General features: G+C 40.1%; 1 protein-coding gene across 4 annotated transcripts in view; it reads left to right on the top strand.

The window, feature by feature from the left end:
• The window catches only part of CEP112 (centrosomal protein 112), a 139,759-nt gene that overhangs the window by 56,995 nt on the left and 56,787 nt on the right, over nt 1–25,977 (top strand). For 3 of the 4 annotated variants that reach the window (XR_016459126.1, XM_031598830.2, XM_090122078.1), the window contains one exon: nt 7,085–7,267. Coding sequence is in view for 3 of the 4 variants with exons in the window: in XM_031598830.2 (XP_031454690.1) it covers nt 7,085–7,267 (183 nt within the window). In the remaining variant the exon portion in view is untranslated. Of the gene's footprint in view, nt 1–7,084; nt 7,268–7,761; nt 8,018–25,977 lie in introns of those variants that run through there. The other variant, XM_090122079.1, reaches the window with a different exon arrangement.

Below are 25,977 nucleotides of genomic sequence, written 5' to 3'. Positions count from 1 at the left end.
GAAAATAAAGTCTGCAACCAAATCTGGCAGTAACAGATTTTAGGCAGGAAATGTTGCCACAAAGTAATGAATATGCTTCTTCCCTGCGTGCAATACTCTGCAGCTCTGAGAGCAAGGTGTGATTGCACAGCAGAGCACTTGTGATGGAGCACAGCTTTGAGTGAGAATGATTCCCAGCAGGGTGAAGCACATACTTTTGTTTCAAGCAGACCTCGATAAATTTTCATGAATTGAACCCTTTCAATGGCTTTTGGAGATATTACTTTAAATGCTATTTGTTTGCATTTTCCTTTAAAAAAAAAATTGTAAATAGTTCACTCCAATTGCAGTTACATCCATTTATTAGGTGTTGCTGAAGTGCTACAACTGAGTGATTGTGTAAAAGTTGACATATGAGGCCAGTGAGAGAGCTGAAGTCCGTGATGTTTGTTATTCCTAGCAGAGAACACAAAATGAAAAAGCTGCTGAATTGCTGTAGGAGGATGGCACTCCTTGCTGAGCTATGGATGACTCTGAGAGCGAGTGCCAGCCTGGATTTCTAAATAAGCTTTTCTTTGGGCTTTTTTTCTTTGTGTTTATTTCATTTTAAAATAATTATTCATCCTTCTATGACAAAGTGGAAAGCTTGGAAAAGTATTACATGGTAGCCAAAGAATCTCCTTGTATCTCAGGAAATCCTTTCTTGAGACGTTTATTGTTGAGTGCTGACTTCTGTAAAACTTGTGAAGGAATAATTAGTGCAGGCTTCTTGCTCCGTTTAGCCAAATAGTAGAGGCAGAGCACCTTCAGAAATGTTTTGCTGGGTGTTTTACAAAATCTCTTTGAAATTATGGTAAAGATGAGAGAACTAGTTTAGGCTTTTAAGTCTAGAGCAAGACAAAGGTGTGGTTGAGCTTGGATGTACCTTTTATATAAAAGGAGAGCTAAAGAAATGCAGAATCAGCTGGTTAAAAGTGGAAAAAAGCATGACTGTAGTCTTACCTGCCAGCAGCAAGGGTGAGTATTTGAGGTAGAGATGAAGTTGTTCTTGTTAGAGCAGTGTGCTGGAGCAGAGGAAAATATTATGTGAAGAGGAAGAATGTTCTTAATGGCTTTTTTAATATAACTTCCCAGTGGGGTCAATGTGAAGAAAAGAGCACAGCTTCCTCAGAGGTAAAATATGATGGTTTGTAATCATGGTCACTGTTTTGTACAAAAGGCATAGATTTAAAAACTGACATCTTCCACAATGCTAGCAGTGCCATTTAGTATTAAGGTTACAAGTGCAGTCTCATGCTCAGTGTCTTAAAAATATTCTAAAGCTTAATTGAAATTAATGGTTTTGCATCTTCCCTCCTGATCTTTAGCTGTTCAACTTTGTGCCAAAAGATTTTGCCAGTGTTTGGGTGATTAAAGCTGAGATGACATTTTGCTTTTGCTAAAATTGTAACAGTGCTCTCTTGAAATGCTGGAGGCCAGCACCTGTATGTATTTTTTATTTTGTTTTTTTTCTCTTGAAGATCTACTCAAGTGAATTTAGGTAATAAATACTGTCTAATTCCCATTTACTGGAGTTTAGCTGCTAAATGTTTCTAAGAGTCTCACTGAGAATTTCCATGTCTTCTCTGGAAAACTGAGCCAGAAGAGTTTGTGTATGGAGGAGGTGTTAAGGCTGACCTTCTGGGAGAAAGGGAAAATGCAGCTTAAATGAGGAATAGAGTAAAGCATGGGTGGGATTTGGAAAGCTTTCCCTTTAGGAAAATAACTACTGGCTGCGAAGCTGAGGTCTGGAGCTGTTCAGGCTGAGAAATGCAGATTAGACTTATGGATGTGAACTGCTGGAGGGTTGTCGTGTCTTCAGAACAGCTCCCAACATCACCAGTCATATCACAAGATATGATGACCACTTGTACACCTTGAACTCTGACTCCAGTTCCATGCTTAAGTCTTCAGTAGCACGCAGTGTGACACATTAATAGAGAGATAACAAGCTTAACGTTCAGCTTGCTTTGTCCCTGTGCCTCTTTACAGCTGAGAGTTCCTGCCACTGCACTTATGCCCAGCTTTTCTTTGGCTGTTTTCTTCCTTTTTTATTTTTTTCTAGTTTCCTTTTGACCAGCCTGTTATCCACTTGAATGAAGAAAACATTTGCAAAGACATGCTTTTGAAATATGTATTCCTCAAACAGTGAATGCCTGAATATTTTTAGTATGCTGGTTTGGCTGAAAGGACACCATCTTTGTAGAAGGCTTTGTTCTTCTCCTCTTTGTCTATAGCCTAAGATAATTGAAATACAGCCTGTTCTTGCATGGAGGCCAAATGAGAATGCCAGTAGAGCCTCTAAATTTTTCATGTCATCAGCAACAAGCTGCATAAATTTAACAAATTAATCCAGGATGCATAAACGTATCCTTTCAACCATCCTAACACAGATGAATGCCATTTGCTTGGAATATCTGAGGAATACTTTCTTCAGTCATCAGCATCAGCTTTTCACTTCATGCTGTAGCTAAAACTCACAATTGGGAAAAGGATATGAATTTAACCTTCAAGTAAAAAGAGTGGGTGAAAATCTTATAGCTGTACCATTGCTGTTTACAGAGCTGGTTAATCAGATGGATGGGTATTTATACTGACTCCTTCAGGCATTTCGCTTGTGTGTGATTCAGAATTAAGAGCCTCAGCTCCCTGGATAGTCAACAGTCAGCTTTGGGAGGAGGACATGAGGTCAGGATCATAAATTGATGCCTGCAGTAAATACAAGTCAGCCTGCGAGTGCTTGTGAAGTTGACTCTCAGCATTTGAAGAAGGTCCTTGGATAAACAAAGACAATGTACAGTAAATTCTGCAGCAGAACCTGCTACAAACAGGCATTTGCAATGACTCAAGGTATATTACTTTGAAATAAATGTTTCTGTTTGCACACTTCATTGGCTTTCTTGAGGCAGGCAAAGTGGGTACTACTGATGTTTGTCACAGTGCCACATGTGGTTTGTTCACGGGGATGCAACTTCAGTGCCATCACGCTGCCTACTTAAAAATAAATTTACTCATGGCAGGTGATTGAAAAAGTAAGAGGATCGTATGATGATTTTGCTGTCTATGCTTAAAAAAATATTACCTCAGGAAGGTCTTTATAAATGAAAGTTTACTGATCAGGCCTCACCTCCTACTGAGACCACTCAGGCGTATTGTTGTGGAAAGGGTTAATAAAACTGCAGTTTGTCTGAAGACTCATTTACATCGTTGAATTTCTCTCAGTTTGCAGAGTAACAGGAAACACAGTTGTGACGATAAAATTATTCCAACTTGCAATGAAATAGAAAGTGTTATTGCCACGTGTGTGCAATGTACATTGCCCAGAATGTGTTTGCTGCCTCAGTGGTAACGTAGATCTGCACTGATGTATTTTTCGCTGCTGTGTTTGCCCTCTGCTCATTACAGTCCTATCTTTGGCATATTTTGTTTTCAAAATTATAGTGAAATCGCAAAAAAACAAGTGTGCTTGTAAAATACGTTTATCTGCTGTGAAATAGTTCTAGTGTACTTCCTTGCTTTGCAGTAAAGATTCCTCTTTTCTACCCAAAGTTATGCTAAGCCAGAGCCCAGCATGATTAATACTCGATCCTCAAGTCTGTTATATCAGATTACTTTAGAAGTAGTGTATTTGCAGGGATGGGTAATCCCCATATCCTCATGAAACACGCACATTTATGTATAGGCTTAGGGGACAGAAAACGCTAGCTTTTACTACATTTGGTATTTGGGGATAGATCACGTGTCGTGCGATGCGCTGGTAGAGGTTAGAGCTGGTTTTGAGCAGAATAATTATAATGAAGACACCTGTTTTACCAACGGAGGGATGAGGAATAAAATCTCCAGTAAAATGTTTGAAAATATTCTTAAATTTTTATAAGATAAAATTGCTGTTAAATGGGCGTGCTGTTTGTGTGCTGAATGAATGAGCTTTAGTTCGGTTCTTTGGCATGACTTATATAATTTACTGGTGGCTTCTCAGGCCCTCAGAAATACAGTCATGCCAAAACAGGGCTAATAAAATCATCCCTCCATGCAAAACCATATTTTATGTAGGTGTTACTTATAATATTTCTGGAATTGTGGACATAAATTTACATGTATTTTCATACTTTGGTGTCAAATATTTATTGTAGCAGCTACATTTTTCAAAGAGGCTGTGAGCTAACTAATTTCCTTTCGCTCCTTTGGGGACTGTAAAAAGATTTTCAAAGGCATACTTGTTCTTGAGAACAAGTTGAAATTGTTCTAAAATTGAAAAGCCTAAACTTGGCGTGTGATGTAGAAGCAAAAACTGCATAGTAGAAGCTCTTGTCTACATCAGAGACTTTAAAAACATATTTGCTGATGCCGATTGTCTTACAAGTATTTGGTTTCTGAAAAAGTCTTCTGCAATCAGCAGACTACTTATTGTTGAGCTTTGTTCTTTAGATGCACAAGCTGACCTAGCCAAAACAGCAGCAGGGTTTTATGCTAAGACTTCATTGGGTTCTTCTGCAGTACATCTGCAGTTGGGTGCGGTTACACCTGCCTGGCATCGAAGGCTGTCACACTGTGAATGTCACCTTGCTTTTGGGTGAGATGTACAGCATATTCTAGATATGAGCAGACATCTCAATATAATCTGAAGTGCTAAGCATCTAGATTTAGGTGCAGAAAGACCTCACCGTGATACAATTTTAAAAGGTGGTTTGTTATTCATAAAGGTGTGTGCTGCCGCAAAGAAGAGTCAGAATACTCACTGACTTATGCAGACTTCATATAGTTTTCATGCAGCTTCCTGTGATGAAGCAGTTGGGTTGTTGCTGTGAACCAGCATGGTCTTCTTTCTTTTCTTGGCAAGGGGTTTTTTTGGTGGTTCTTAGGGGAAAAGAAAGTTCAGTGAGTGTTCACCAGTATAGTGAAACACTTCCTCGTTCACTTGCTGTTATTTATACAGGAAAGCACATTTTGCTGCTCACGAGTGTGTGGTGATTGCTAAGATTTGTGAGGGAAGGTTGGTTTTGCTGGCACTGCCATGGAGAATTGCATGCCCTGAGCAGGGAGGGCTTCTTCCACACATTGCACTTGTTGATGACTTGATAACCCCTCACCTCACGCTGCCGCCATTTCTGCTCCAATGTCGGACCACAAGCGCTCCCACCTGTGGGCAGTAACACTGCTCTTTTTCACTCCTTTTCCCCTTTCTAAATTCAGATGCTCTGCTACTTCAATATATGTGTTGAAGGTGGAGCAATTTCTAAATGAAAGTGCTTAGTTTGATTGGGTAAATCCACCGTGCTCACACAGAGCTGCAGCTGGTGGAGGAAGCGGGATCTGCCCCAGCCTCCTTCCAGAATGTTCTCTTTTCTTCAACTGAAAAAGTAAAGATGAAAATAATGGAAGTTTCTCACAACTTCTCACCCCAGAGCTTACATGGCACAACCAGCTGAAAGCGTGGTCAACAAGAAAAAAAAACAGCTCCAACAAAAAGACCTTTTTTTGTCAGCATGGTCTCTTTTTAATCAGGTCTGATGTCTGAAAGACTAGATTTTCAGGAACAGGACAAAGCCTCCCTAATTACCTTAGGGGGACAAGAATACTTTCATTTAGATGTGCTGAGGGCACCGACAGCAGCTGACTGTAAACAGTTTGTGCACAAACATTGGGCAAAAACCTGAGGTGCAGAGCTCAGCATGGCCACCCATATCCTGGGGCAGCGATGGGCAGAGCCATTGGGCCTCAGTAAATAACATGGAGGTGTTAAACTGTGGAACATCACCTCCGTTCCCCTGGTGCTGTTTTTGGGAGTATGTGCTGAGCCCATGACATTTTGCCTTCAAATTTCGGGATGTTTCCAATCTGTGGTTTGAGAGAAGTTGTTGCATTTTGTTTCGCCTCAAATTTTATACGAAAGCCACAACCAGGGGCACCAGAAGGCACAGACAGAGCGCTGCCGAGGCCGCGGCCCGCATGGAATTGCCTGCTGCAGCTTTAAGATAGGTGCCGGGCGCTGCGATGCCGGCTCCTCCCGACGGCTTCTATTTGAAGCCGGATTCTCACGCTGCACATAACCCACCATCTTCTCCATCAGGGCGTTTTTCTTTTCTTTTTCTTGTTGTTTTTTTTTTTTTTTCTCCCCCTCCTCTCCTCAAAATCCACCAAAACTGAAGAAAAATCCAAGTGACTGTTCTTAGCAGCTGTGTGGCCCGGAGTTCAGTGGGGAAGCGGCTTCCTGCCGTCCCTATTCATCACCTGCTTCAAAGGCCGCCTGGCTGCTCCAGTGTGCAGGCCAGGTAGGGTGCCATTGTGCGCAGGCGGGGAGGATTAGTATCAAAGCTGCGGCAACCAGGCCCTTGGTCTCGGGCTGCCATTCAGTCTAGCGGGGAGAGGCTGGGGCTGGCCAAGGTCACAGCAGCCAGTGTGGTGCGGACTGGGAAAGGATCCTGAGAATAGAGCGCTGCTTCTGAGACCCTGGTGCGGGCTTGCAGCACAGCAGGTGCCCTTCTGGAACACATACATCTGTTTATGTTGGGGTAGCGTGGCTGACAACGGGATAATAGAGCTTTGTTTTTTATAATTTTCTTTTTTCAGAAAACAAAACAAAACCTGTACACACCACAACGTTGGATGTTGAAGGAAGAGCTTTCGCTCTGGAAAATCATCAAGAAATCCTTGAAAGATTTAATACTGGGGTGGGGGGGTTGCGTTTGTGTACTTGAGCAAAGGGGCGAGCAGGCTGGCTATTAACCATTTAGGATCCTCAGCCCCGCGGATGAGCAGCAGCAGGGTATGGGGGGACCGTTTGCGGAACGCGACAATGCAATTTTTTTTTTTCCTTTAAACGCTCCGACATTTGTACCACCAAATTGGTTAAGGATGCGCTGGATTTGCTCGGTTGTCGCCATTGTTGGAATTGTCTGGAGGAATTCTGTCACGCTAACGGTGGCTTTTTAAAAGGTGAGGTAATAGTGACGTAAAAATAAAATCGCCAACTTGATGAAATTAAGGGGAAAATTAAGCTGTAGACGAGTTGTCATGACGACAAGGATGTTCTATTGATGAACTGTACTCCTCACTGTCCAATCAGATAGTGGAGCTGAAGCTGGAGCATGAACAGGAGAAGACGCACCTATTCCAGCAGCACAACGCAGAGAAGGACTGCCTGGTCCGACACCACGAACGGGAAATCGAGAAGCTGGAGAAGCAGAGTCGCGCTGCCATGGCAGAGCACGAGAGCAAAACTCAGGAATGCAGGAAGCGAAACGGGCAGGTAACGATCAATAATGTTTGAAAGGCGTACACTTATTAGAAAATGCTAATAATTGGGGTTTCCTGTTTTCCAGCGTGGTTGGTGATGTACGCTGTGTGATCCTTTGCGAAACTGGCACGTAAACGTGATTTTGTTTTTCTTTTCTTCCTTTTTTTTTTTTCCGCTTCCCCCCTCCCTTCCCACTACTGAATAGGGCTTTAACTGCAAAAACCACAGGTAGCCAGATTAAAAATCCCATGGTGCGCTATAACTCGGCCTATTTATAATCTTGTCTCATTTTCTTTCATGATGGATTTGTTTAAGAAAAAAGGTATCTGTTCTTCTCCCCCCTCAGCCCTCACATTCACCCCTCCTTTTCTCCTTCCTGGGCAAATCCATATGAATTATGTCTACTTCATTCGTATGCTTTTTTTGTTTTAAATCTCTGCAGGTAACTCACAGATGGCTTTATTTCATTTTTGTCCTTGTCTTATTGTTTCAATTTTGCATTCTAGATTTGCATTGTGTGTTTGGCTACGTATGTCAGATATTTGATGAGACAATGTGCCTTTTGGATTGCTTACCATCACGTTTATTTTCCTACACACGCATACACCCCTCCCATCCTCCATCTCTGTGGTCACTGTTGGAAGCCATTTGGCAGAATAACCCCCAGCTGGGGTAGCATTTGACTCTTCAAACTTCTGGACGAAATGTGCACTGTCAGCATGGAAAATGATCTTTATTAGTTTTCAGTTAAAAAAAAAAAAAAAATCTTACTGCATTTTTTCAATATATATTTTTTGTAAGGATGGCATGGTGTATTTTCCAAAGAGCCTATATGAAAAAGGCCTAAAATGGCAACATTAAAAAATTTAAGATGATTTCATAGTTTGAAAAGTATTCAGAAAATAATCTTTACTAATCAGCATTAGAATTGCTTATCGTGCGTGGAATATTTTATACTAAAACTGGACATTTTCGTAAGGCATCCTTAACGACATGCTTTCCGCGCACCGCTGCCTTCTCTAAGAGATGTACGACTGACATTGAGGAATTTTCATTTTAATTTCCTGTAGACTGGTAGGCTGTGTCTTTTACTGAAAACTAACCTGGCAAAGCAAAATCGAATATTTTAATTTTTTTAACAAATTTTTTGGGCTACCTTTGGACGATTCAGACTATCGAAATCTGCCTTAAGCTTGTTGAAAAAGAAGTCGCGTGCTGGAGGAGGACGGGGGATATATTGCGGAGCCAGGGCTTATTTCTCTGTTTCCACCATTATGGATTTCCAAGGAAAATAAGAATTTTGTGGGAACGCTTGGGAAGAGGTTATTCAGATGGCTTCTGAAAAATTAAACCATGTCCCCGATTCCCCACTTCTACCGTGAGAGTGAACAAAGACGTAAAGAGCTAAAGGGACTGGTTTCTATTTGGATTTTTTTCTTTGGCCTAAGATAGGTACGTCTTAACTATATAGCTATTTGCAAGTGTCCTTGCAGAGTCGTATCTTACCTATTTGCCTCACGTCATTTGTGTACCAAGGCAGAGCTGTATATCTTGGGTTAAAAAACGGTTTGAGTTCTGTCTACGTGACCACGTTTGTTACAACTGTTCTCTATAACGTCGAGCACAAACGCAAAGGGACTGTCTTAAGCAAATGCAGAGAATCTGGGAGGCGTCTTGTAAGTATATTTCTATTTAGTTCTGTTGTGGGTTGTTTCTGTTAAAGACTGGAGCCGAAGTTTGGTTGTGCATTCTGTTTGCAACGGGATATAGGATGCTACTACAGGCGCTGCATAAAGAACTTGGAATCATGGCAGCTGTCATGAAAATCGGAACAATCTGAATAGCAAAAAACTTTGGCCTTTTCTTTGTAGTTTGAATGGCCGCGTACAGTTGTTTGAGCATCGGTGCCCTGAGAATGACATGTAAATCAGGGGAAAAAATGTTATTGCCTTTGACTAGAAGAGCTGCTGTTTATTTAAATTCCAATAAGTATCTATCTGCTTTCAAGGACGCATCGTTTTTCTGTTTCTGTTCCTTCATCTGGTCTTTGTTTAGAATTCACTTTTGTCTCTGCAGAGAGCTTACCGGACAATACGGGTGTCTTTTATGGAATTACAGAGTGTATTTTTAATTAAAAAGGGAAAAAAAAAAAAGGGAACTACCGAAATGCATAATCATCTAACGTGACTAATGACCAGTGTCCATTGTGAAACATTTGATGGTCTCTTAACAAAGATGTCACAGCAATCTAATGCATCTGTGTAGTCTAGGCTTATATAAAAATAATAGTGATACAAAAATTGTTAAAATTGAATCACGTTTGACAGCAGTAATCTTAGGAATTCTCTGTATTACAGAGATGGTGCTCTGAGACGAGAGAAGAGGCCATTTTGCCTTGCTAAATGAAAAGTGGATTCGCTGAGTATTCAAAAAAAAAATAGCAGTAATTAGTGTTAATCACTTATGAGTACCTTGGTTTGAAGGACCTATGGGTTCAGTGTTCAGGGAGCAATTTGAGAGCACCTTTATTAAAGATATTCACTTCTGTTTTTTCTAAAACCTTCCCCAGTGAAAGTAGCAAATGTTTAAAGAACGCATTTCGTACTGCATTACTACAACCAGATATGAGTGAGTACTGCAGAACAATTCATTGTACCGCTGCTGAAGGGATCCACATCTCTTTCACATAGGTCTTTAGCTACTGTAAGAGCCAATAGATAAAACTGTTCAATTTTACTCAGATATATATGCTTTTATTAATGTTTCACTCAAAACCAAAATGTAAAAAAATAAAGATTTCAGTGCATTGCCAGGTATTGTTTCGTATAACAATATGTTACTGTTTCTTTGAATAACAGCGTAAGTATATTTTCAGGAAAGGAATGTGATTTAAGCAGATCACCTTTTGTATTCCTGATGAATTTCAGGATAACAACTGCATTCCACTTCAGCTCTTGCATTTATCTATTTCTAGGAGGCTTACTTTGATTTTTTTCACCTGGGGTTATAATGCTCAGGGAGGAGTAAATTGACATGTAGGTCAGTAAAAGTCAGAGCAGTACAAAGGCTTTTATATCATGCTGTGTTCTTGTAGTCGTTTAAATCCTATGTGTTTCCTATGAACTGCCATAATATTGCCTAAATAATAGTTAATAACAAAGGAATTTCGTTTGCTAAAGAGTCAGTTTTAAATCACTGCTTGTGTTTAATTCAGATTTTGGATATGAGCTGGATTTTCTTTAAGAATATTTTGAAGCAATAGTTTGGTCATTCATTCCTCACTTCCCTTCATAATTTTCATGCATTCATTATTTTGCTAACTGGGGAGCTCCCTGGATGAGAGTGCACTTTCTTTGTTTTAATGAAAACAACCTCGCTACTGAATCAGATGTTTTTGGAAGCAAGGCTTCTGACTACAGAGAATAGAAGATGTTTTTTTCTACTGTGAAATAAGATAGCAAGGTTAGGAAATCTTAACAACCGCTGCCAGCTGTGCCAGCTGTGCCCTTGGACTTCCCCTTTATCCCGTGGCTGTCATTCTCTCACCAGCATCTGACACGTGTCCTGAACCAGCTCAAAGATTTCCGTGTTCCAGCTGCTGTACAGAGTTGGATCACTTTCATGCTTGTTCTCTGACCATTGACCTTTGGGCAAGAAGGAAGAAAATACCTCTGTAACTTCAAATACAGTGCTCTGCACTAAAGCAAGAGGGGAAAGAAGTTCCTTGAGGAAACCAAATTCTTCCTCTACGTTCTGTTGCACAATAATTGCCAAATCTACTCTTGTTATCCATTCATAATTCGGTTAAGAGTAACTTGAACACCGAGGCATGCTTTGTTGCTTTCTGTCACTGATGTCACAGTATTTAATTTTAACATATACTGTTTATTATCTCAAAAACTTGGCTGCTTTGAGAGGGTGTCAGTGGTGTTTGGGGGTGTCTTAAGACTCTCAATAATCCAGTGCCAGTTGGGAGAGAAAACCTCTGGCAATTCTAAACTTGTTCAAATACACACACTACAAATAGAAGTCCAATTTTATACTTATTTATATATGTAATATATAAACAAGGAATGGGCTGGAGGTGATGAGAAGACATTTTTCTGTCTGAAATATCTGTTTCCTTTTTCCTCTATTGCGTTTTGCTCCTCATGTTCTCTTCTTGGCCTCCACCAGCCTGCTTCCGTTCACCTTCTTGCAGACCTGCAGTTCCTTTGCAGACCTGCTGCGCAGGGCATCCTTCCACTTTTCCTCTGGCAATCTGCTTTGAAAATTCACATTTGCACTTGTATGCTGTGATCCTTCTGCAGCTGTTTTCTCTGAATTAGTTCTGAGCTCTTTGTGAGCCTGTTGGGTTCAATAATACACAAATAAAAAGGCAACAATCATTGTTTTCCTTGAAGCAAATTGTTGGTGTGCTTATGGATTGTTAGTGTATCAAGCAGAGGGAAAAGAAGAGATTTATCCTGTCTCCTCCATATGTATGTTGACTAAATATACATAATAGTGCGTATGTCTATATATATAGTCAGCATATATATCTCTATATTCCATGTGTACTGGTGTGCCTATCAGATAAAGAGCTTGATCAACTATTGATAGCTATTTAATAATAAGTAAATAGCCCCATGTGTGTGCAATTTCTGTCCGTGCTATAAAAGGAACTTTTCATTGCTGCATCAATACAGAAAGAATCCAGGAGCATTTGTTTCACAATAGGAGACTTTCTTAAACCTTGATCTGTGAGAACCTACCCTAAATCTCTGATCAGCTTGGTTTTAGTTTGGTAGTTATTCTGATATCTCCAAGCATCGGTTTCCACCCAGATGCTCTTCCAGTATCACTGGAAGCATTTTATTTGATTGTGTCTGGAAGGAACAGATAAATGTACTCTGTGAAACTTTCAGATGTTGATGGTGCTACTGAAGTCACTTCTGTATATAACTTTAAGTAAATAAATTCTATGACTCATTTTTTCTTTGACGACTTTTCTTCTCACAATAGAAGATGTCTTTGGCATGAGAAGAAATGCACTGCTTGCTATGCAAGCTTTCTCTACAAACAATCTAAATCATGGAGTCTCAATCTAAATATTTGTTTGTTTTATTTTGCTTGGAGAGTAGCTTTTGGGCTGACAGTCAGAGTTCTGCAGACAGACAGCAGTTCCCTTTGAACCTTTCTTAAACAAAGGCTTTTAGCTTTATTGCAGCATGTTTAATTTCCCACCGGTCAAAGCAAAGTAATGAACGTGACTGTTGATGTAAAACATTAGAAGTACCAAATATTTGTTACAGCCCTTGCATGATTTGTCTTGGTTGTTTGTCATAGCAGGCTGAGTCAGGGCGGGGATGGATCCCACTGATGAGGAGTATCTCCTAAAAATCACGGATCTGATGAGGGGTCTTGTAGAGACACTCAAATAGGTCTTCAAACCAGTCAGCCAAGAGCTCAGTGAGGTGGCCAAACCCATCATTTCATGGGGAAATACTCAAATACTACCCCAAATTGGGCTCTAGCAAGCAATGTAGCTGGTTGTAGCTCTACTTGAGCAAATGTAGAGGGGTGTGAAAAGAATGCGGACTGCAGTGCAGACATTCAGTGAAATTAAAGGGAAAAATAAGGCTCTGCTCTAAAAGCCAGAAGCACACATTTCAGGCTGGTGAATCCCTCCACCAAGCACCTCCATCGAGGGGAGGGCCTCAGCCTCCTGTGCACCTTCCCTTTCTCTGCTGTGATAAATCTGTCTTGCCACCTTTGTTGTTTTGCACCAAGTGCTCAGCTGCTGATCCCCACTTGGAAGCTGCTGCTCCTCTTTGAGATGTCTTTCAACACAAGGCTGTTGAACAGGCTATAAACACCTGCCACTTCCTCGCTTAATGGAACCATTGAAGCGTTCTTGTACTGGAGGGGTGATCATCTATGATCTCTTCCACGTTTTTGCTTGACTCTCACTTTTTACAACATGATTGGAATTAGACAGCAAGCAGTTCAGTGCAGGAGGTGTGACTTTTCTTGCTCCTGTATCCTTTCGTGCTTGAGAATGTTCTGCATCTGAAATATGTAATGAAGCCATACATAATGGTGCATAAATTGCTGTTTGCTGATCAAATATGCTAAGTTAGCTTAGGACAGAACTGACATTTTGTGCTGTCTACAGTGTGTGTGAAAGAGGAAGCAGTTGCTATAGAAACTAGCTCATCACTTAGTACTAAATCTGATTCTGAGATGGAGCTCTCAGCAAAACGGACTTTATATAATGTAAGATGGAATATGGTAGTTCTTACACTGTTGTGAACATTTTATATTATTAGTGTTTTTGATTTGAAATACAGGTGTCTGCAAAGATGGTGTATGCAGTGTCACTGCAGAAGGGGCAGGCTTCGTATCATATGACAGTATTCTGTTTTATGCCATACATGCTGTTTACTGAAAAGTGATTACTTCCTAAAGAGGAGTTAAATAGAATAATTTCTCTGAGGGTAGAAAAAAAACAAACAAACAGAGATTGGTTTTGCCCGTCAGCTGAGCAAAGGATGTCTATGCATGGCAGCTTTTAACAAATACACTGGGCGTGGCTTTGCATGCATTGGTGTGAAATGATTTTTAAAATTATATGAAGGAATATTAAAGTGATAGATGAATGAATCCTTTCCTTCATGTCCAATTAAATTTCTATTGCTACAGCTTAGATCTGTAGCTGCTTGTCCTCCCAGTGCTGTCTTCAGGAGGTGCTTGCTCCTGTCTTCCCCATGGTTCCTCCATGCACTCAGCTGAGGACAGAAGCTCCTCTCAGCCCTCAGCTCCCCAGGCTGAACAAACCCAGTGCCGGGCTGCAGCATGGTGACCATTTCTCCCAGTGCAGCATCCAACGTGTTCCTCAGGTCTCTTGGTGTCTTAGCATCCCTGTCACTGATGGAATGTTAAGCTGCAGCAGCCCTGTGTTTCACTTTTGAGAAGTGCTCCTTCTTAATGGTTGCCTTGACTCCTGTGCCTCATACACAGCAGTCCAGTGAGCTCACCACTCACACTGTAGTCCACCCATCCTGTCTGTCTCTTCAGTTGGACTATACAGATTCTATAAATGTCTGAGTCAAAAGCCTTACTAAAGCCAAGATAAAACAACGCTGGCAGCTCTCCCCTTACCACTGTCATTGCATTTAGAGGACAGGCAGTTTGGCCAAGCACAACTTGCTCTTGCTTGTGTTGCTGTCAGCTGTTCGCTGTGACCTTTTTATTCATTATGTGCCTGGAAATGAATTTCTTGAGATTTTGCTGCATGCATTTTCTGGGGATGGACGGCAGGATGCATGTCCTGTGTGTTCTACCAACTGAGGTGCTAAGTATTGTAAATCAAGCAGTTTAATTTACTTTTTCTCTTGTCCCTTATTCTGGAGAAAGATTAGCCAAAATCAATTTTGTATCCCTTCCTTAGGTCAGCAGATGAATTCATTCACTAATTCCATTCACTCACTGCCACTACAAATCAAATTTTGAACAGTAGTCCAGCCATTACACGATTTATCTGATAGGGGAGACTTTACGATCCTTTCAGTTCCTCATTTCAATGGTATTATAAATACCAAATAAGAGACTGAAACACCAGACGAGAAATTATGACTATCAGTAGTTTGGAATGTTAACATCACTTGTTTTGGTAGTATTGCTGGTCCTCAGACAATAAGATCCATATGGATGCTAATTTTCCCAATTTTGTGCAATGAACGCAGCCTCTTTATGGTTTAAGTAATGATATTACTCAATACCACTGCAGGATCCAATAGACTCATGATGAGGTAATAAATAGCCATTTTGGACATCTGATTATTTGTATTCTTCTTTTATGTGGTTTGTGATGGAGGAAGGAGAAATCACAAAGCCAGTGGAAAGCTTTGCCCTCTCCTGTAGCTGACACGCTTTGGCTGAAGATACGTCAGTTGAGAAATACGAGACCATCCTACAGCTCCACGCACCCACATTAAAGTATCACAGAGGAACCTTCAAGTGGAAAACCAGTAACAAATTGCAGCTGAGCTGCTTGTGGCAAACTGCCCTGACCTGGGAGCCCACCATCGATCTGCACTCCTTCAGTCAGGGGGAAAACAGAAAGACACCTCTGCTTCTCCTCTGTTTCATAGGCAGGAGCTTTGTGGTGAGGGGAAAGAAACCCCATATGGGTTATCTTTGTATCTGCAGATGGTCTTACTGGCACAGACACTAGGCTGAGTGCTTCACTGTTAATCAACTTTGCAGCTGTGTCTGTAGCAACTTCTGTCTCAGTTTCAGCCTCAGATGTTAGGAATTTGCTAAGCCGGCTGCTGAGGATCAGCCCCTCCGTAACCTGGCTTGGGGACACTGCTGCCCTCCTCTCCTCTGCTGAGCAGGGCTCTGCTCAGAGCTCTGTTTGATCCCAGAGCAAGGCCAGATGTATTCTGCATCGTTCCGTGTTTCCCAGCCTGCTTTGTTGCTGTCATTTTGTGGTTCTGATTTCCCCCATGGCCAGGTAAGGGCTGGGTTTTAAGTTCTGTGTTGAGGAAGTTCCAGGTAGAGAATTCTGCCTGTCTCCTTGGCTGTAGGCTCTAGACATGTTCAAACTTACAGAATTGTGTATGCTTTCTTTAAAGGAACACGTTAAAAATTGCATTATTTTAAAATACAGTGAGTGTTTTCAATGTGAAGTCAGACAGCAGAGCTGCTCTTTGGCCCAGTCACCTTTGAAGACATAACTGTCATCCCACTTTAATAAATAGCATTCCTTTATTTGGAAAGAGTGGCACAGATTCTGACAGTGATTTAAGGTCTCTCGTGTTGATTTCATGAGAGAAAATATTTTTCTCAGTATGACTTTAAAGTAGACTTTTTTCTCCCAATTACTCTACATGTTGGCAGCAAATTAGCTTTGAGGGAATATTGTGCAGATCATCGTTCTCTGATGTACTGGGGAGTCAATTTTGGATCTTTTAGCTCAATCAGACCAATGACTGACATTGTTCACGTCTTCGGTTTCTGTAGATTTGAAAGACTTTCTTTTGACAAGGAAGGTGATGTGGAGAAAAAAAATAGAGCCAAAGTACAAGAGTACAAGAAATGATTGGCAAAGTGGTGATATCATCAAGTGTTCAAAGCCTTTGCAAATTGAAGCTTATTAGACTGACATTTTGTCTTCTATTCAGCACTAATTGGAATCATGCCTGGGTGCATGATGTGGAAGGTACTTAATACCTTGGTGTTTATCATGACAAAATGACAGAAATCGATGTCAAGGATGCCGTAGATTTCTGTTTAATGGAGAAAACAATATATTTCAAATTGAAATTACTTGTCTCGTTGTATTTACGTGTATGAAAGTCATCCTGAAACACTGCAAACTTGGCCCCTCAAATATTGGCTTGGTAGCAAATATTCCATTTTAAGTTTGTAAAGTTGTTTTTCGGAGTTGATGAAAACTGCAATGATGTAGTTAAAGAAAAAAAGAAAAAGAAAAAAAAAAAGAAAAAAAAAAGAAAAAAAGAAAAGAAAAGAAAAAACAAACCAAAAAAACCCTGACACAGTGCTTTTACTTGAAACAGATCTGAAAATTCCAGGAAGAGTGAGCTACAGCCTTTTGTATGGGTGATAGAATTCTTCTAAAGTTGTCTCTGACAGCTTGAATTCTTTTGTAGTCTGTGCTTTCTGGTGTATTGGCATCTGTAAAATGAATTTAGGAAAGAGGAGTAGAGAGGAAAGTGATTTTTGGAAAGGCAGCCACTACAAGTGCACAGTGTATGCTGGAATATTTGAAAATAGATGCATGTCTTCCTGCTGTACTTGGCATCATTAGGGATATCCAAGTTCCAGGCGCCTGCCTTGATGATTGGGGTGCATGCCTACAGCCTGGGATGGGGTAACACACATGGCCAGCACGTTGTTGTGCATCTTCATCCTGTTCCTTATGAATTTGACTTTGGAGCTTCAGTTAAACCACCAGTGTAATCTGAAATTAATATTTATTCGGTAGTTAATGGAGATGACCATCTTTTGGCTGAAGTCATTACTTGACTATTCGTAATGACGTTACTAATGTACTGTGATTGTAGTGATAATAATGGATTGGTCATTACAAAGCACTATTTAAAGAAATACCAACTCTGTCCGATCTGGATGCTATTAGGAATTAGTGGTCATTATGTGACTGATACAGCTGCCTATTGGTTACCATAAATTCCAACAATCCTGGAAGTAACGAGAGGTTGACAAGCTATGCTTTAGGGGCTGATTTGTATTTGTAGGAGTATTTATTTGTATTGCTGGAATCTTCTCAGAGATCTGAGTCGAAGTATTGTAGGTAATTCCCTGTAGAAAAAAAGCAAAATTAAACAGCGACTTCTAACTGCAATTTTTAATCTGTTGGATGTGAATGTTGAGGAGGGAGAAAGGAACTGGATCCAAGTCACCCATGTGCCATTGGTAATATTAGAGAGACAAAGCTGGTTTTCCTACTCAAGTCAGTCAGGTGGGTGACAGTGTGTGTTTGTATGCATGTATGTATATGTGTGTATATGTATTATTGCCCTCTAATGGATAGAAACTGAATGGCTCAGCTGTGTGTGCTTGTATGCATTCCTGTAGCAAAACATTACTTTCAGGTTGTCTGATATTTCCCACTCTAGAAGAATCTTGTAATTTTTGTTCTGATACATCTTTTGCAGGTAATGTTCCTTTAGTTTGTGAAAATAATTTGAAATTCAGCAGAAAGTCCCACTGCTCAGAGAAGGGCCTTTCTTCTCTAAAGTTTTATTTAAGTTTTATTTCACCTGAAGTGCCACTGCTTAGAATTTGCCATCTTCTTTTCTTTAGTTTATTTATTTATTTTCCATAGTGTTAAAATAGTAACTGAATATGAACAGAAAGTGCAGGTTGGCTGGAAACTGGGTTTACAATTGTTTGTACTGAAACTTGGCCACTTCTATGCGCTCTTTATAGCAAAGTCCTAACACAGTTGTATTTTTTCCTAGCAGGACTGTTTTCATTCAATAAATATATTTGGGAGAATGGAATTTTCAAGTTATGTTGCTTCTCTCTGAGGCCATAGACTTCTTTTTCAAAACTCCCAGCACTTGCTTTTGCAATGAGTAGCTCAATCTTGTTTTATGTATCTGATGGAACATTGTGTTGCTAAGAGCTTTCTTTGCCTCCATGGATTCTCACAAAGCTCTGCTAAGATACAGTATCCCCAGTGTTGCTGTACATCAAGCTTTAGTTGAGTCCATCATACTTCTATTACTTTATTATCTGATTAATAGCTGAGTCCAGCTTAGAGCAACAGAAAGAACAGTACATTAATCGAATTCCCTTGTAGTGACTGTGTTTTCCTATGAATGACTTCCACAAGGTGAGATACAATGAGACGTGCTGTCCTGGCTTTCTTTGTGCATCCCCAGGGTTGGATGCTTCCCTGTACCAGCCCAGCTCACAGGCAGGCTTTGTCAGAGACTGCAGCAGTGAGCTGAGAGTAGAAGCAAGGTAAATGGTTGCAGGTTAGGGGCTGCTGCAGTTTACATTCATGCTGAAAATAGGGAAAAGAAAAAAAACAAACAAACAAAAAACCCGCACATTTTGACAGAGAACTGAAAGAGCATCTTCTCAGCCCAAGACTGGGGACCTTATCTGCATTTATAAATATTGGTGTTTTTCTTCTGAACGTGTTTCCTAGCAATACGTGGTTTTTTTGTTTGTTTTCCGAAGAGTTGTTTGCACTTACAATGCACTGGCAGCCATTGTTTGTATTGTTTAGGATCAAATGAGGGATTTTTCGGAATGTTATTTTGATTTGATTTGATGACATTGTTTGCCAGTGAATTATGAAAGCTGTGATTGTTTGGTGCACAAGAAGGGCATAATGCGTTCCTCAGTCACATGCTTGCTTAATGCATGCACATTGTGATGGCAGTGGTAATAGCACCATTAAAGAACAAAAGGTAGCAACACATAGTAGCTCTGTATCTGGCCAATCCCCTCAAATTACCATAAATATTTGAGCAATCTGAATAGTTTTAGACTCTGCAGTAAAGCTTTCCTGTTCTTATCTGGCACTGAAGGAATGTGGAATAAAGTATTCCTTTAACCAAGTATAAAAATATGTATGCTATGCAGTTATAATCATATGTCATTAATCAGAAAATACTGCAGTAACTCTGACAAATTAAAAACACAAGGATGTGTCTGCAAGGGCTTTTTCAGTCATTAAAAAGCTGCTTCACCTCTCAGGCAAACTATTTAATGGCAACTTCTTGCTCAGTGTACTGACATCTTCAAAGGCTCTGACATCTGTCGGCCTTTGAACTACCATTAAAAAATATTATCCCATTTCCATTCTTTTATGCCCATTTTTTTAATTATAGCCCTTCTTTCAAGTTAGGAACATGGTTGGTTTAAATGATGCTGTCCTTTCGTTTTCAGCCACCCAGCTGCGGTTTGAATAAATTGATGTAGAATCAAAGGCGGGACTTTAAAGGGAAAAGGTTTGATGGACTTGGACTCCGAACCAGATGAGGTTTTATGATGAAAAGGGTTTAATCCCAGCACAGGCATCGCTTCTATCAGTCGAGCAGTACAAAGCGATTCATATATATAGGTTCATGAGAAATGATCTATTTTTTTTTTAAACAGCACAGATCTCTTCAGGACTTGCAAATGTGGCATTAGCTAATATTCAGAGAGCTGATTTCCTTTCATCCACCAGAAGCTTATGATTATAGTACAGTTCTCGAATTGGAAATGAGAGCTGCAACACAGATTTAAAGCTATGCTGTCTGATTTGTATTCAATATACATGTCACTGCGGGACAAGCCAGTCTAGGCCGAGCTGGTTCAATAAAAGGAAAAACAGTTTCAGCATCTGCAATTCTTGGGGGGGAAGGTACCAATTAATTCTTACCTGCCCTACCCAAGTATTGTGTCGGATACTTAGCTTACTGCTGTCTCTAAAACTGTGCAGGCAAACCCTTGTGACAATATTTCTTCGGCATCTTTTGCATCAGATGCTGAGAGCGAGTGTGTAGCATTAATCAGTAATGGCTTCTAATGCAGTCATTTACATGGGAGGCAACGTTTGCTTCCGTTCATGAGTTTCAAGGAGGCTTAGCAGAGACAGCTTTGCTATTCCTTTATAGCAGTAGCCCTTATTAATGCAGTAATTAGGCGTGCATATGGGGAAATCTGAAATCTCTCAAAAAATTAATCAGGTGCTATTTGTCAAAAATACTGTCTCTTGGTACCAGAGAAATAATCTCTCTAATAGTTCCCTGATCTCTGTGCTTATGTTAGCTGAAATGGGTGCATAGGCACGATTTCGGACATCTCAGCAATCAGATTGCATCCTTCAAAACAATGCTGCTTTCCAGAAAAGTAAAAGAAGTAGATTTCAAAAGTCTTCAAATTACGTCCTATTAAGAGCCCGGGCTTCATTGTTGTATGGAAGGACTGCTGCTGCTTCTGGTCAGCAGCTCCCTGCCGCCATCATTCCCTGCCAGGATTTGCAGTTTAGTGGTAATGCATTGGTTTTGTTCTTCTGGTCTCTTAATGCCATTTAGAACATGTTTTGTGTTGGTTTTTATGGGGGTGGTGGGGAGTGATGGTGTTGGTAAGTAAATATAAGCATGGACCTGAATAAATGGCTGCATTCAGTAGGTTATGTTTAACAGAATTCTCACATTTAGTACGTATTTAGATTTTTATCTTTAAACTGCGTGTTTATTAAAAGAACAGCAGATTCAAAACAGCGGCATAAATAAGTCTGAAGACATTCTGGCCCCGGGATGCAGTGGCCTGTTTGTCATTCAGAAAAGGGAAGTGGCATCAACTGAAGTCAAGGACAGAGAAGGATGAAAAGGATAGAGATCAATGTAAAGGTGCCAGAGGAAGATACTGAGCCAAAAATACTCTCAGTTTCAAGAAAAGAAATGTTATGCACACAGACTTTATTTATTTTGTACAGATCATCCTGTGATTGATCTTGTCTTTCTGAACTGGGAGCTGTAGCACCGTGCTTCCAAAAGGTCTCTGAACTCAGAGCAGCCACTGCAGGGCTGCTGGGAACGGTGCAGCCTGCACTTGAGGATGAAGGTGCAGAGTGGGAGCCTGGAAGCAGTGTGGGCTGTGTGCTGTGCACCAAGGACACCAGAGGTGCTGGCAGCTGCTGCCCTTGGCTCTAGCCTGACATCTGGGTTGGAGTGCAGACTTCTCTAGCACTTTCATCTTCCTGTGGATCTGAGAAATTTAGCTGTTTGATGTAAGGATTGACCCTAAAGATAATCGGCTTGAAGCTGTTTCTTCCAATGTGGTACTGATTTGAAAAAGGAGAAAGTCGAAATCAGCACTCAGATGTGTAATTTGGTGTCTTATTTATGTAAGCAGCTAATATGCAGACAGGAGTTTACAACTACTGGTTAATTAGCAGAAATACAACTACTGTTACTGCCTTGCAGGAATGTCTTTGCAGGTTTATTTTGTGAGTGAGAAGCTGATCAGGTCTTTAAAGCCTAAGCTTGTAAATTACAATTCAAAAAATAAAATAAGAAATCCTGAGGCTACTGGATTTCAGGATTTCTGTCCACACATATATTCACTCATGAGACTCAGAATGAGGACTTCAAGCTTGGTTAAAGATTGTCATCTTCATCTCCAGTATAGCAGCATGACATCTCTAATGTGAAAGTTTCCTGGTGTATTACATTCTTTAACAGAACAGAATAGTGGGCACATACTAGTGCATTTAAGTCATCTTTAGACCAGAGAATAGCAGTGTTTGGCTCCTCAATTGACTTGCTGTGATTATGTTGGAGTTTGGAAAAATTTATTTCTCCTTCATTAAGAGTCAGGCCAGGACTTGGGCAGGATTGTGTACTTTGAGTCTTCCTCGTGTCCTTCAGATACCCATTGGGATGGACGTGGTGGTGAACAGGGTCTGGTGTCCATGTTGTATTTCTACAGGTATTCAGATGGGGGAAATGGGAATCCTCTTATGTACAAACAGCTTATTGCTTAGGTTTTTTAGTCTTTATCTTGCCTTATGTTTGTTCTGTTAAGTTTTCAAACTAATGCCCTTTCCATTGCAGTCACCATAAACGGCCCTGCGGGATGTGCAGGGAAACATTTCTGGAATGCTCTAAAGATGTGTGTGTTTTGAATGATAATTTGAACAAACGCAGCCGAAAGAGAAATGAGTGACTGCTTTCCTGTTCTCGTTTTCCAACCTTCAGTGAAATTTTTTCATTAGTTGACAGGGTGAAGACATTTCTCATAGACAATATGGTCTGTACCTCTCCTGGGGACAAATTAGGAATTACATGTTTAATTTTGCTGCTTCATGGAGATGAATGTCTGTATTAATCCTTAAATCGGTAATGCATCATGTCTGCATTTAAATCAGAATTGCATGTTCAAGAAATGTTAATGCCTTTAAATTTAATACATGGAAATTTAAATGCAAATGTTTTTTAAAAGTTTTATCTAAGAGTATTTCTGTGTCCAGCTTCTCCCATCACAGTGATGGGTAGTTCTTCCCAGTCCACTGCAAAAATCTTTGCCTCTGTTGTTGTTTTTTGACTCACAAATCTGTTCCAAAGCACATACATTAAATCAGTTCATAAAAAACTCATCTGAAAGCAGTCTTCCAGGCAAGATGACCAAGTGTTTTCCAGATCTTCAACTGTTAAATAGAAAAATTAGCATTTATCTCAGTTTCAACTCGTTGTCTAACCTGCTCCCTCACCAGTGCACCGTATTGTTTAGCTCCACTCTCATCTCTTCCCCACGTAGGCCTGAGGTTCTTCCACTTGGCTGAAAGTCATCTTAATAGGAAAGTGCTGGCAATAACCAACCTACATGAAGTTCTGCCTTCTAGATGCTGTTAACTAAATTTGAATCAAATGTACTTATGTAAATGAAGAAATCAAAATAAGCTCCGTTAATTTTAAGCTCTTTGTGGAGCTGTGAAATGGATGTCTGATTTTCTTTCACTCTTTCTCTCCTTCCTCGCCTCTCTCCTCCCTCTTTTATTATTATTATTTTTTTTAAGCCCAATAGTTTGTAGCTTAAATCCCATTGACATTTACTGGGATTTAGGCAGCTAACTGGCATCTTTAAAAGTCCTGATCTATTTCATGCACTTCGTTGGGAAATAAAGATTGAAATTTATATTTTTGCTTGATACCACATCACAGCAGATCATGGAAATGTGCTACTCCTTTCTCACATGCAGTCGTAGATGTGGAAATAGGAACGTTGCCAATGTGTTCAGTGCAACTGTTCCTACTGTCATTGGGATGCCAGTGCCTTCATATTTCTTTTCAATCTCCCAAAATATATGGCAAAGTCGGTGAAGAGTTTGGAGTTTAAATTACATATGGAAATGTTGTCTAAGCACGTTTCTTTATAGGAATGACATGCATAGATTCTTTTTCATTAATTTTTATTGAAAACAGAGCTGAGCAGAAAGTAACTTCTCTTTATTGTTCTTCATGAGTCAACACTTGTTGGCTTAATCTGTAGAACAAGAGGAAACAAGATAGAGCAAGTACCGTACGAAGAAATAAAATGTAGTCCAAAGAGATGCTGGACTTTTCTTAGGGCTGACAAGCTCAGATGTTGGGGGAAAAATAAGTTAGCCACAGTTTGAAAAGAGTGATGTTTTGCCTCCAGCAGCACTGTATGGGTATGAGAATGCTAAACCTGCCCCCAGCCCTAAAATGCTACTGAGCAGGGTACAAAACAAGTAAGTTTGGTAGGAATGTACTTTGATCACATTCACAAATACTGCACATTGTTCAGAGCATACACAATATTGAAACAGTGCAAGTAAAGAATCTTACAAAGGAGTCTTGATGTTTAAAAGCACCTTAATGCTGTTAAAATTAATAGAATAAATATGCAAGGCTGCAGCTCAACACTTCACTTGGCAAGTCCTAGTGGATGTTTTCAGAAGAGATGTCAGAGGTACATATGCAAAGGTGAGAAAAGCTGGGATTGTGTTGAGATGGAATTGCTGTACCTTTGCATAAGCCCTGTAATACAAGGACTGAGATTTTACACAGCTGAATAGCAAACGTTTTACTGTTAGTGTTATGGTTGCCATCTGCACTGCTTCTGCATGAGGGTTTTTTTTGACACCGAACATGCATCTGGTTCATTTTACAGAGCTGCTACTCTTTGTATGCTGGGCAGCTTAGTGGGTACAACTATGATTTGCATAACATTTTTCCTACAAGAAATACCTAAAATTGCTATAATGCAGTCTGATCTATAATCTGTGAGCATCTGATTTATGAATGTATTCATCACTTCATTCCCTTACTGAAATGCATTCATATACAAAGATGTCTTCTATTTAACTAATTGTGCAACAGCAGCAATGTTCTGGACAGATTTTCTTCCCCCCAAGGATGAGGAAACTTGGCTATGCATTTTAATGTTCGCTTATGTAGCATTTTGTGCAGCTCTTTTGTATTGAAGTTCTACTTTTGCTGGTGTTTTAGTGTTCCCAGCAAGAAGGAGGCTTGCGATCAGGATTAGGTGCAATAGAATCAATGTATTTCAGTGATTTTTTTTCCTCAAGAACAACTTGCTTTTTGGAAAATGATATCAGCATCTGAGGGCGTGAAGCCTACCTGTTGGTTGTTGAACTGCTGGTCATTCTCACTTCATTTTACACCATTTTATTTATCTTTTCCCTTAATTACCACTTTTATGGGTCTGTGTGTTCTTACCCAAAGGCATTTAAACTTGACAGTGTAATAGATTGTGCTGTGAAAGCTAAATAGCTGTTTATTACTTATCCCTACTAATTTGGACTTTCCCACATCATTACCCATGTGATAATGTCCATGATATTTGGGGAAGTAGTTTTCTGTGCAAACCACTGCCTTTCTCACACTGCATTCAACCTTACTTCCTGACCAAGAAATACAGCAAGAATGCATTAAATCATTCTTCACTTATAAAGTAATAATGGCAGAAATCTAACCACAATTAGCCATGCATTATTATGTTAATCACTTGTGTATTACTTTGAATCTGCCGTTTTGGTTCTACTTCCTTGCCTTTCCCTTTGTCCCTCTTATCACTTCCCTAATTTAATTTATTTTTCACTTGTGAATATGATGCTTGCTAGTGTTGATGCTCAGAGGTGTTTTATTTAGAAAATTACATTAAAAACTTGAGATATGGCATTTTAATGGCTTGTGAATGATCGAAAATAGTTGTAGGGTATAGATTTGGACTTCACGTTTCTTCAGGTCTGGATTGTAGCTTAAACAAAAAGAATTGCTGTTTTCAGAATTGTTGTGCACCTGTTGAGTCACTGGCATGTCAGAAAGGAGCCACAAGCTTATCTGCAAGCTGGCTAACTTCTCCTGGCTGGGAGGAGGGCAGATGTGGTGGCCCAGTGGGTGACTCAGGATGCAGTGTGGACAAAAGGAGCAGAGAGCCAATGGCTTTGTGCCTGGCCCTAAGAAACTGCTCTTTGTTGCCCAATTCCTTTATCTCCTAACGGTAAAAATTGTACGGATGGTTCCCAAAAAACAGAGATCAAGTGTAAATCTGATTCTTGCTGAGACTGCAATAGCAAGACTCATTAATTTAAACCAATTTTTTGTTTTGAACACAAACCAACATTACACATCTTTGAAGTTCTTATGGCTGCATTTTTTTCTTAGCTTAGAGCTGTAAACGAATATTATTTGTTTACT

This window comes from Phasianus colchicus, chromosome 20 (assembly GCF_987193195.1).
Source record: "Phasianus colchicus chromosome 20, bPhaCol1.hap1.1, whole genome shotgun sequence".
Lineage (NCBI taxonomy): Eukaryota > Metazoa > Chordata > Aves > Galliformes > Phasianidae > Phasianus > Phasianus colchicus.
The sequence above is the reverse complement of the archived record's forward strand: the minus strand, read 5'-3'. Positions and strand labels throughout refer to the sequence as shown.